Source organism: Sebastes fasciatus, chromosome 15 (genome assembly GCF_043250625.1).
Source record: "Sebastes fasciatus isolate fSebFas1 chromosome 15, fSebFas1.pri, whole genome shotgun sequence".
NCBI lineage: Eukaryota > Metazoa > Chordata > Actinopteri > Perciformes > Sebastidae > Sebastes > Sebastes fasciatus.
In genome coordinates this window covers 28,016,711-28,029,002 of record NC_133809.1, presented here as the reverse complement: position 1 = coordinate 28,029,002, position 12,292 = coordinate 28,016,711, and the positions used below count along the sequence as shown (strand labels likewise).

The 12,292-nt window shown below is 44.2% G+C and overlaps 1 protein-coding gene across 11 annotated transcripts in view; it reads left to right on the top strand.

Moving 5' to 3' along the window:
* Positions 1-12,292, top strand: part of nrxn3a (neurexin 3a) — a 188,885-nt gene that overhangs the window by 152,165 nt on the left and 24,428 nt on the right. For all 11 annotated transcript variants that reach the window (XR_012597206.1, XR_012597205.1, XM_074659992.1 and 8 more), the window contains 2 exons: positions 4,178-4,359; positions 5,326-5,497. Coding sequence is in view for 9 of the 11 variants with exons in the window: in XM_074659992.1 (XP_074516093.1) it covers positions 4,178-4,359; positions 5,326-5,497 (354 nt within the window). In the remaining 2 variants the exon portion in view is untranslated. The remainder of the gene's footprint in view (positions 1-4,177; positions 4,360-5,325; positions 5,498-12,292) is intronic.

The window sequence follows — 12,292 nt, the reverse complement described above, 5'->3', positions numbered from 1 at the left end:
TGTACAACCCCCCCGTTGACAAACGGACAGGCGTCCTCCAGTGGAAGATTGTACATGGGGCCATAGCTACAAACAGGTATCTGGTGCACATCAATCCTGGCACAAGGGACGGCTGTCCTTTCTGCTCGCAGACAGAAACCACACACCATCTGTTCATTCAGTGTTCCAGATTGGGTAGACTTTTCAGCCAACTGCAGTCGTCGTTTCAGGGCTTAGGAGAACACTTTTCTTCTTCTCTGTTTATCTATGGTCCACACTACTCTTCAAAGAAAAAAGTCTGTTCACACACTAATGAATTTCATTTCATGACTGGCCAAATTAGCCAGAAAGGTGTGAGAAGATGGATGTGGTTGTGATGCTCACTGGGCTGCCGTCAGCACAGCTCAGGGTGGAGTTTGCGTTTTACAGACTGACAAAAAAGACTGAAGCCTTTGTGAACATTTGGAGTGAGCAGGATGTGCTGTGTTCAGTCAGAGAGAACTCATTGGTTCTGAATATTCCAACTTTTATTCTTATTTTTAAATATTTTTTCTTTTTTCTGTTTTGGGTTTTTGCATGAAGTAGTTTTGTTGTAATTTTTGATAACAGCAAAACTTGTGTAATCGGAACTAAAAAAGAAATAAAGGTCTGGTTAAAATTCCATTATCTCCCTCTTTCTCCATCTCTCTCTCTCCTTCTCTCTCTGTCTCTCTATCCCTCTCTCCCCCTTCCTCTCTGTCTCCCTCTCTCTCTCTACCCCCCCTCCCACCTTCTCTCCCTCTCTCTGGGATCCAGATCATTGCTGCCGTCTTGTGTCGAAGTGCTTGTGGCATGACTGAGCGTACATCAGACGAGAGGTTATTTTGGAAAAGGGAGACCGGGAGCAAACCAAAGAAAAGGATTTTTCTTGTTGCTGACTGATTTTAATGGATACGTCTAAAATATTCAGGACGTGAAACAGAAAGAAAAACAAGGGGAGCATGCAGAAGTAGACAGAAAGCGGTCCGGTGGATATACAGTATTCTGTTTCGTGACTTCTCTGGTACCAAGTAACTTTGCAAGTTGCACAGGATCAGACAGTGTCCTTCTGTGTGGCTTTGAAATTTCTTCCTTTGCGAGATTGCCCGTAGACGTCCTTTTTTAAGAGAGACGGAGACGGAGCGATAGGCAGAGAGACGGAGGAGTGAGTAACACATGAGGAGCAGCTATAGTGAGCTGGCAAATAGCTCCTGTGCAGAGGAGGAGGCAGGAGGTGTCCTTCCATCCTGACTCTATGTAATACAATTACCTCTAGGCCATAGGACAAGTGTGTATGTTTCAGGATTTTTATATCATTTTTATCTGACAGTTTGCATTTTTCCTGTAGTTCACTAATCTCAACCTACCGTATCTCTTGAGCGGCAATGTGTGTGAGCTCTCTGGAGATATCGGGCTGACGGTCTTTGTTGTTATGAGGTTTTCTCAATCATGAGACTGTTGCCCTGCAGAACACTGCTTTGTGCTGGGTTTCCGTTTGAATCGATTCGCCTCCCATCATGTGCCCCATGGGTGCTTTACCTTTATGGGGTCTCATGAAAGGAGGCTCCTGCCAAGCCCCCGGTCTTATCGTCCTCTATCAGACCGCCTGGATGGGATGGCTGATTCTGGGTTGTATCGCTGCCTCTGCAAAGCAGAACTCTGCGAGTGCCACCCGAGCTCAGGTGGCATCAGTGTCATACGCTCATCCTGAGCAGCATCACCTGCATGTGGCATGGCAGCGCTCCTTTCCACCAATCTCCATATACAGTTCTTCAGCATCACTGAAGGGAGGTCATGGTGAGTGGCAAAACCTCCAGGTACTTCTTGGTTACCAATAACCCAAGTGTCTGTGTTCCAGTACTATCCATCTATTGTTTCCTATCAAATAAATAAAGAGAGAGAGGGAGAGAGAGAGATGTATGAGTTTGTTGGACAGTTGAAAAACAGAAAGAATTAATCGTACTCGAATTACTTTTTTCCTTATATTTTATTAGTGCGTCAGTCTTAACGATGTCTACCTGTGCCGAGTCTTCTTGAAAGCTTGCATGCCGTCGGCAGTAAAATAGCCGTATATCACCTGGGAGCCGGTGGGGTGTATGGATTTATTGAGAGGGAGCAGTGAGGTAGATGAAGTGTCAGACGGTCTCAGCAGGGGTTTAATATTTTTTTTATTGCAGCTCTAGATCTGCGTGTACACACAGAAAACAAAAGCTTACGTCGCACATATGCGGTACAGGCACATGTGTTCACGTGTACAGACAACCAGTTTGTGTGTTCACATGTTTTTTTAAACACAAAACAATTGGCGGAATGCCAAATGTTTTGATATTATTAGGATTTCCCATTTATTTATACTTGAGCTTTTTGCTCTACCTTTCATCATTCTTTTCCTATAAATAATAATGTTTGGGAAATTAAATGAAGGAGTTCAATACCAGCTTTTATGGAGTAGCAAATATATAAACTTTGCAAAGTAATACAACGGTGATCAAAATTGTATTATGATCATCTTGAAATAATATTATGAGGGGAAGCATGGAAAAGGATTGCTTTTTCAGACAACCGATCTGCCACCTGCTGTCAAAAGAATGCAACAACTGATCAATACCAAAATAAATGCATAATATCTTCCTCCTCATCGGCACAAAATCTACAGATATCATCCTCAGTTATTCTCCATAATTTAAGCATTTCTGTTGTCTGTAATATATTATATAAAATCTTTAGCTGGAAAGCCCATAAATAACAAGATGACAAATAAATGAACCTAAAATACTTTAATCAGGATGGTGAAGTGGTATGTGAAAATGATGTTGATGAGAGGTTATATTATCAGAGGACATAAAAAAATGATACATACAGCATGAGTTGATTTTACAATTCGCCAACCATTTATAATTTCGTATGCACAGGTGACAGTCACCTAAATTATCCTGACATTTTTTTTATCATAGTTCTCCACAATAAATATACTGCAGACAATAGCTGCATATAGTAATAATTCACATACATCCCCATATTTAGAAATGATACAGTCATATGTAAGATAATCTCCCTCGATATCCAATATCCTTCACAAAACAAATATGATTATCTTAAAGTAGAGGCCAGCGAAACGTGTTTGTTATCTATACAAATAGCAACTGTTGTCTGGCCTCTACTGAATTCTTTGGTGGACGAGACTGAAATTAAAACCGTAAAGACATTTAATTTATATTAAAAAAGAGGGGAGAGATTAGTAAAAAGGGTAAACTCATTTTATCATAGAAGGCTGGGAAAATTGGAAAAAAAAAAGCATAACGTTTACCCACAAATGAACCACTTATAGACAGAAATAGCTTGGGTAAAAAACAATTAGGGTTATTAAACAATTGTTGGCCACCAGTTTCACATGTATGATACAAACAACTGTGCTTAATTTTTTCAGGTTTATCATTCCAAATGAATCTAAAGATTATTGGAGCAGCCTGATAATAAGGAGTTGCAGTAATCTAGTCTAGAAGTAACTAATGCATGGAATAATTTGTCTGCATCGTTTTGAGACAGGATGTGCCGGATTTTTGCAATGTTACGTAGATGAAAGAGGGAAATCCTTGAGGTTTGTTTTATGTGGGAGTTAAACGACATATCCTGATCAAAGATAACTCCCAGATTTCTTACGGTGTTGCTGGAGGCCAGGGCAATGCCATCTAGTGTAACTATATCATTAGAAAATTTGTTTTGGAGGCTTTCGGGGCCAAGTACAATAAATTCAGTTTTGTCTTAGTTTAACATCAGGAAATTGCAGGTCATCCAGGTTTTTATGTCCTTAAGGCATGCTTGAAGTTTAGTTAACTGGTTGGTTTCGTCTGGCTTGATCGATAGATATAATTGGGTATCATCTGCATAACAATGAAAGCATATGGAGTGTTTTTTAATAACATTGCCTAAAGGAAGCATATATATATGTGTATATATATATATATACATATATATATAACTAAGTTGACTTGGTTGTGCTAGAGCAGCTTAAGTACACTACCAGTAACACAGAAACGCTGGCAACCGGAAATGAGACGATACGCTTACCGCAGTATGTCAGCAGATCCAAGCTGAGACGATTACAGAAAGAGAGGAAAGTTCATGACATTAGTTCAGAGTTGGGCTCATTGTTCATATATCCTCCTCCTGCTCTTTCCAGCTGGGACGACGTACATCTTTGGCAAAGGAGGAGGTCTCATCACATTCAAGTGGCCAGCCAACGAGAGACCGAGCACCAGGACAGACAAGCTGACCGTCGGCTTCAGCACCTCCCTGAAAGATGGCATCCTGGTCAGGATTGACAGTGCAACCGGTCTGGAGGACTATCTCATGCTGCACATAGTAAGTTCTCACACATACTCTGCTTGTCTCATTTAACTTTGGCAATGTCCAGTTGCAGTTTACATCCATGTCTGTCCAAAATGTCTTCACATTTTATCCTGTTAGACATTTGTGTGAACATGTCATAATTGGCAAATACATTTTTGAGTTATGGCCAAAAACATGTTTTGTGAGGTCACAGTGACCTTGACCTTTGACCACCAAATTCTAGGTGTTACTGAGATATCACGTTAATGAGAATGGTCCGGACGGATGTACAACCCAATAACACAAAGCTTCCCACCACGGCTGTCACTGGCAAGGAGACATAAGAATAAAAAATCTGAGCGTGTATGTTTTGCCCCTATTTTGTGCCCCATGATGTGTGTTCCGTATAGAAATGGTACATTCTCTAGAACAGTGTGGTGATAGATGAAAGTGTATTGATGAAAATGTATTTTCCTAAGAACATATTGGTCTATTTTTCACTGAACTGTATCAAACTTCCAGACATCATTCAACAGCTACTTACGTGGTACATATCATTACACATTATATCAAATATAAATAATAATAAAAAAAAAACATGAAAAGAAAGTTACAGTATTTACTACATAAAAACAAATAAAATCCTTCCTGCTTTTTGTTAATTTCATAGATTTTTTTGTGTTTGAATAATCAATATTTTTGCTAATAAACTTCATGAATACACCTTACAGTTACATTCCAGTCCAGCTCAACAGCAGAGCAGCCATCTCACAATCATCTTTTAATGCCTTTACTGGCGTCTAACATGATAATGCTCTGTGAAGGAAAACCTTCAGATTTCCACACAGTGATTGTAGTTCAGTCATGGAATCACAACAAACCACGGCTTCTTCAACGAGGGCAAGTGAATACAAAAAGCGACAGTGAGGTGTGTTTGGCTGACAGGATGAAATGTAAGTTTGAGTGATATAAACTAATCATTGTGTTTTTTCATTTCAGCAACAAGGCAAAATTGGAGTGACGTTCAACATTGGCATAGCAGATATCAGTGTGGAGGAGAGCAGTACCCCAGTGAATGATGGGAAGTACCATGTTGTTCGCTTCACCAGGAATGGTGGCAATGCTACACTGCAGGTGGATAACTGGTCGATCAATGAACACTTCCCAACAGGTACAACAATAATTAATCAATCCAATGTAAAACTCATCATCATCTTTATTTTACACCTTTACTATACAAACTTATTGGCAATCATAATTGTTAAGAGATCTGACAATGAAAACCTAAAAATATAACAAGGCGATGGGATCACGTCATTATGAAACAGTTGAGAAGGTCACTTGGCAGCATCTGATTCCAATGGAAGAGCAACATTATCAAATTCTCTGTACAACTCCTGCTTTTGTTCTCACCTTGTGTGTAATTAGTGTTTTTTAAGCTTTTAATCAGCGCTTTAAAAGAAGCACACGCATGCTTTGAGTTAGCACATGATGGAGTATATCTGTCAGTGCAGTAGTAGAGAGTAGTAAGATTGAGGGAGTAAAACAAAGTTTACAATATTATAACTCTAGTTCTATAAGCACAGGCGAAGCCCTCCAACTCTAATTCTATAAGCACAGGCGAAGCCCTCCAACTCTAATTCTATAAGCACAGGCGGAGCCCTCTATTGGACTGGATAATTCTCTCGTCCAATGATGAGGATGCATTCGCCCCACTGAAAATGTGCATAAGCATAGCCAGCCAATCAGGACAAGCCTACCCAAATACGTGCAGACACCAAAGTATATAAGGCAGCACACACAGCTGTCTGTCATCAAAAACAAAAAAAGCAAAAGCAAACAGCAAAAAAAATTAATAAATACTCAACTGGCCGGGCATGGGACATGCTGCCTCCCTACCGAGTGGGTTCTTCCTCCAACTCTTCTCTCCTCCCTCCATCAGTTATGGATAGAAAAGGGCAAACGCACTGGGCTATCAACCAACCTACTACTCTGTCATCCCACACCGTCTTCAGCGAGCGGCCCAGAAGCGACAGGGCCCCCTCTGTATGTGCTTATAGAACTAATATTACAATATTGTAGCCTTTGTTCTAACTCCCACAAGCTCCGCCCTCTATTGGACTCTCCGCCACATAACATCAACCCAACCACACTGATCCTGACCGGCTAAGGATTTGACACCACAGCCCACCTACTTCTTTATAACCTTGGACGCCACAGCGGAGAAGTAGGAGGCCCCAGCCAACCCAGGTAGTATGCAGCTGAACGGTGTAGAACCATGGCCAAACCCTGCATAGGTCAAAAAGACTAGAACCTAGACACCTTGCACACCACATTCCCTGGATCATAAAGGAACACCGGAACATGTAGGTATATCGTGCCCAAAGGGGGCCAGGTGAAACACAACTGACACACACACCCCACCCTTTTCACCAGTCCTGTGTTGTTCCAGCGAGCACAGACCCTGAAAAGGAGCCCGACAACGGACAGGGTGTCGACCATGGCACCGCTGTACATATGTCCTCGACACTCGCTGCATGTGTTGTGCACTCACAAAGACATCCCGCCAGAGCTTTACCGACCACACCATCCCCGAAGCACACAAATAGCTGTTCAGTGCACCTCTTCCAGCTAAACACGTGCCATAAACTTCACATTCGTTTCATGCAGATTTAACGAGACGTCATGGAACGCTAGGGAGGTGGAGAGGAGAGGGGAAATGTGCTCTTTGAGAAATGTAATTTGTTTTAATCAGAACATTCTGTACAGTTTCAACAACATTACCAGCATCTGCGTTATTAATAACAGCAACAGGAAGGAGGAAAAAAAAATTGCCATTCACCGCGCAACCTACATCGTCAGGGATGCTCTCCTATAGACCAGCATCTCTGCCCTGTCGTTCTGCAGGAGCCCTCTGTTGGAATGCCTTTTCCGAGGCAGCCTGGAAAGGGAGGCTGCAGGGGCCAGGCTCCATGTTGCCAAGGCTCCATCTCCCTCAACATCGCCTTGTACGCCTTGCCTCAGCTGTTTTCTGATGATGAGCAAGTGGCCGGTGGGGCTATAAGCAGTGATTTCTCCTTATCTCCTTACGTTAAAAGAGCTGACAGATGAAATAGAGAGTGACAGATAGAGGGAAAGAGTGACAGATGAAATAGATCCAAAAACCCTTTCGTGGCAATGGGGGTTCCCAGGAGATTTTATTGGTTTATTGAGTCCCAGCAATACATGGCGAGAGCCCACAGTAGCTAGAGACATCACACAGCACCGCGACTGCAGAATCAGATCATTCATTTGGCTGATGTTACGGTCCAGAATGTCTGAGATGTCTGAGATAGCAGTGCGGGGGCATTAGACTGGGAAGACGTCAGCGAGATGCCCAACACGCCCAAGTTGTTAGCAGCTGCAGCCAGCTGCGCTCCACTTAAAATATCTTGTCGAAATATTCCAGCATCTCCCTGTCACGCAGCAGTAGAGGCTTCCTGGTCTTTGACCAGCTGGCTGACTGTGGAGGCAGATGGGCCGTGAGGCCCTAGTCGCAGCAAAGCGTTGCAGCTAAGCAGCGGTAGCGAAGCTGCGTAGTGATGCATCACACCAAGAAGTTATCCCACCACTGCTGAAGCCAATCTTGGGCAGCGCTGTAAGGCTGGGTAACCTGGTGGCTGCTGAACACCGCTCTCTGCATGGTCTGCACCGAGGCACTCAAAGCAGGCGATGAGGCCGAGACATGACGAGGTTCTAGAGGCGTCCTTGGAGATGAGCAGTCGGTGGGCAAATTGCCGTTCGCTGAAGAGAACAGGATGACAAAGAACACTGTGTGTTGTCTTATATAATGTGGGGTCTGCACATTTTCGGGTCGGCACGTCCTGCAGGCTCATGATTGGAGGAGAGTATTACCCATAGAGTCCAGTAGAGGGCGTAGCCTGTGTGAGTTACAACATACAGCTACTGTTCCTTCTCCGGCCTTTACTTCTTTACTACTTTTTTTGTACTCTTCTTTTCTGAGCTATCCCACTCATATTTACAACTGTTTTAAGTGTTATTATTTAATCTGTGAACTCTGTGGACCTCTGTTGGTCTCCAATAGGAACGGCAAAGTTCGGTCTGTGGCACAGCTCTCCTTGAATTTGGTGGTCTGGCAACTGGCATGAACAAATAACGGAGACAGTGTGAGCAATGAAGGAGGCTGAGGTTCTAGCTTTGCCTTAGAGGCCTGGAGTTGAGAAGCAAAATATAATATAACTCTCAGTCAAAACCAATTGATAATTGGTAAATCAATTACTCACCCCATGTGACCTTGAATTCTTTAAGAAAACTTTGTTTGAATTTTCTCTATGATTTGGATTCTCCGTTCGTTGTGGAGGCATGAGAGAAAAACAAAGTTTTCTTCAAGAATTCAATGTAACGGGGTGAGTTATTGATGTATAAATGATCATTTTGTGGGTGAAGCATTTCTATAACTACTCTAGAGGACCCAACCTTCCTTGTCAGCTTGCGATGGGATTGATGAATAGCTCAATTCATGATAGTCCTATTTCAGTGAGGCCTTGTTAATGGAACATTAAGGCATTGTGGGACAGCAATTGGGAAGTGGTGTTAAAGTTAAAGAAGAAAATGGAGAGAAGAAATGGAAGAAAATGGATTTGAAATGGGTCTGCAGCTAATTTGTTTTTGCAGAGTGAAAGGGAGGAAGAAGGAATGGAAGAGAACATAGAATGAGGATGTGAATTTACAGTAGATAGTAAAAAAAAACTGTAGGGAAGAGTGTGAGCAGCATTCCACTTGGGCATATAGATCCAAGGAAGTGAGGGGGGTTTGACTGCAACACCTTAAATATACCCGAACAGGACAAACGCAATTACCACTATCGGATACAATCTTGAAGTCAAGACATTTTGTGGAGTTGCTGCTCAGTGCTGCGTGTGGATGTTTGGAGGTTGGAGGGAAACGGATAAGCTGCTCACTGAGACTTTGCTATCTAATCCTTTGTCAAAGGTTTAATAAAGTCTTATTTCCATCATACGGACATAGCAAGAATCCCTCCCAGTGTCAGTGGGAAAGACACAGCGGACATTTGCCTCAACAACATCGCCCCCACCTATCTCTCTGACCTCCTTCAGGAGAACACCCCTTCCTGTTCCCTGCGCTCATCCTCATCTGGTATTCTGACCACCCCCACCTCACGCCTCAGCACCACGGGTGCTCTGGAAGTCCCTCCCTCCACCCATCCGACAGTCTGACACTATTACAACATTCAAAACCCACCTTCAAACAGGCCTCATCAGTCCAGCATACGTGTCTGCCTAAATGTCTCGTTGTGTTTGCTCTGCTGGTGTCTTTGCTATGTCTGGCTGTTTTTTATCTGTTTGAGTATTATTTTATCATTGTAAGGTGTCCTTGAGTGTCTTGAAAGGCGCCACTAAATAAAATGTATTCTTATTCTTATTATTATTTGCCTGTCCGCGACAGAAACCCTCAAGTGGACCCCATGCTCATGCCCATCACAGCAGATCCTCTAATTTAAGCTTCAAATACATGAACATGAAGTGTCCTAGAGCTACAACAGTTTCATTTTATTGTAGTAGTTGTAGTTGTAACACCTTGGAATCTGAGCGATGGGAGAAGAGCAGTGTCCAACACACACACACACACACACACACACGCACACAGTTGCCAACAATACTATTTGCACCTGTGGCGGGATAGCCAATGTGACTATTTGCACCCGGATGTACAGTATATGACTCACACACATAGAACTTCTATACACATATTCAAATTAGAATAAAATGAAATAAATAAAACAAGATGTAATGTGCAAAACCAGCGTAACAGAAAGTTCCATATCATGTATTTATGGTGGAGTGTGGAGGATGAGGTGGTGTTGAGGAGGAAGGAAGCTGCTCTGTAGTCTGCTGGTACGGCAGTGGATACTCCTGCATCGCTGCCAGGCGGCAACAGGATAAACAGGCTGTTGCTGGGGTTGATATTGTCTTTTAATATCTTTTGGGCTGTGCGCAGGCACCTCACCTCACCTCACCGATACCGCTGATGCTCGGTAGATGACCGATGATGTTCTGAGCGGTTTTAATCACGCACCCCCAGGGGTGGATCCTGTTGCTGTGCCCATGAGAACCACAGCGGACAGTGGGTGTTGGCTAACAGATCCACCCCTGCTCCCCCGACCCGGGAATGTCGGATGTCCTCTGAGGTCCACAACAACAGCCTCTTTACCATCCTCAACAGGGCAGCGGACTGAACTCTGCCTCTCCTTTTGATGTAGGCCACCGTGTTGCGGTTGTTGGTCCTCACCATTACGTGCCTCCCCAGTATCTGGTGCCTGATGTGTTGGGGGACCAAGAACACTGCCTGTAGCTTGAAGAGGTTGATGTGTCGGTCCTGCATCTGGGCCACACACCACCTACCACTCTTCCCAGGCAGGTCCCTCCCCATCCCATCAGGGACGCAACCGTGAACACTGTGACGTTGGAGGTCACTCGTCCCAGTGGTGTTCTCTGCAACAGATGTTGTGTATCGCAGGTCGTCCTGTACTGATCGGAGAATGGTAACCAAGCCCCACTTGTGCTTCCTCGCATCTAATCAAAGGTTGGCAAACCCCCTTCAGTAGGCAACACGTGTAGGATCTCCAGCGATACCGCTGGAAGGGCAGCTGCCCTAAACCCCAGCACATTCATGACGGTCGACGGCGTCACCGTTACACCCCACCGCAGCTGCAAACTGCCTGCAGCAGGGCCGTTCATCTGTGGTCTGATGAGCACAACCCCCAGATACTCCATCTGTTAGTGTGACAGAGGCTGCTCCTCTTTCAATTGATAGTGAACCCCAACTTGGAAGATCAACTGGTCTTTGTGGAACATAGCTCATTCTCTGGACTAAAAGAAGACCCTCGTGCCACGGAACCGCCGCGTCGACACATCTGCTGAAGGTGCTATGGGCAATGGGCATAACCGAATAGCAGTTTGTTGAACTTGTAGGCTATCTCCTGGAAAGCGAAATGCAATAATTTCCTGTTTTTCGAAGCTACCTCGACCTGTAAACGTCATTGTAGATGGTGGCGAATCAATTGTTGGGCTGCATCTGTCACGGTAACCACTTGAGATCCAAAATGAGTCTGTAATCTCTCGTCTTCTTAAGAACCAGGAAGTATACAGACCAAAACCCTTTCTGTCTGTTATGAGTGCGGATGACTGGCACAGCCTGTTTCTGTAACATGTCCCGGATCTCTGAGAGGTAATCCATCTCCATCTCGGAGGATAGATTCACCTCCTTAATTGCGTCGCCACTCCTCATTTAAACTCTTGGAGGACGAGCGACCAGCTGCTGGGCGGCAGCTAACAGGCTGTGATACCCTGTCTCAGCCTTCACCGCCACCAGACCTTCCATAAACGGAAGGCTGGCCAATGGGAGACCGTTATGGAAAGGTCCGAGCCGGAGATGAGTTCCTTGAGTGCATCACCGTTTGGCTGGCTTGAAGCAGAAGCAGCAAACATCATGTCACAGAACTACAGTTACGACATCGTAACCCTCGTTCAATCTCCCCATCTCCCGTGTGGTGATCGATGAAGGAGAAATAGACAAGTGCGTTCTCCCCCCCACTGAGGTGTATTTTCCCTCCCGAGATAATACAGCCAGACATCCCAACTTTAACCCGGTGAACGATTGGTACATAGTAACAACGGCCAAAACAGGGAGTAGGAAGTGATGAAGAGCCAAGCATGGTGATGAGGTCTGTGAACGTACCACCGGCTCGCCAGTAAAGTAGCAGCTAACACTGTGTATATTATTTTCTGATGAAGAGGTAATACAGCCAGGCAACCCACTTAACCCGGGGAGCGATTTGTGTGCGCCGGTTTGTAGTACTGTAACTCAATAACGGCAGCCACAATTGGAACTACTGGAAAAAGCCTAACCAGTGGTGAGGTCCGTGAATGCACACCAACAACTCGCC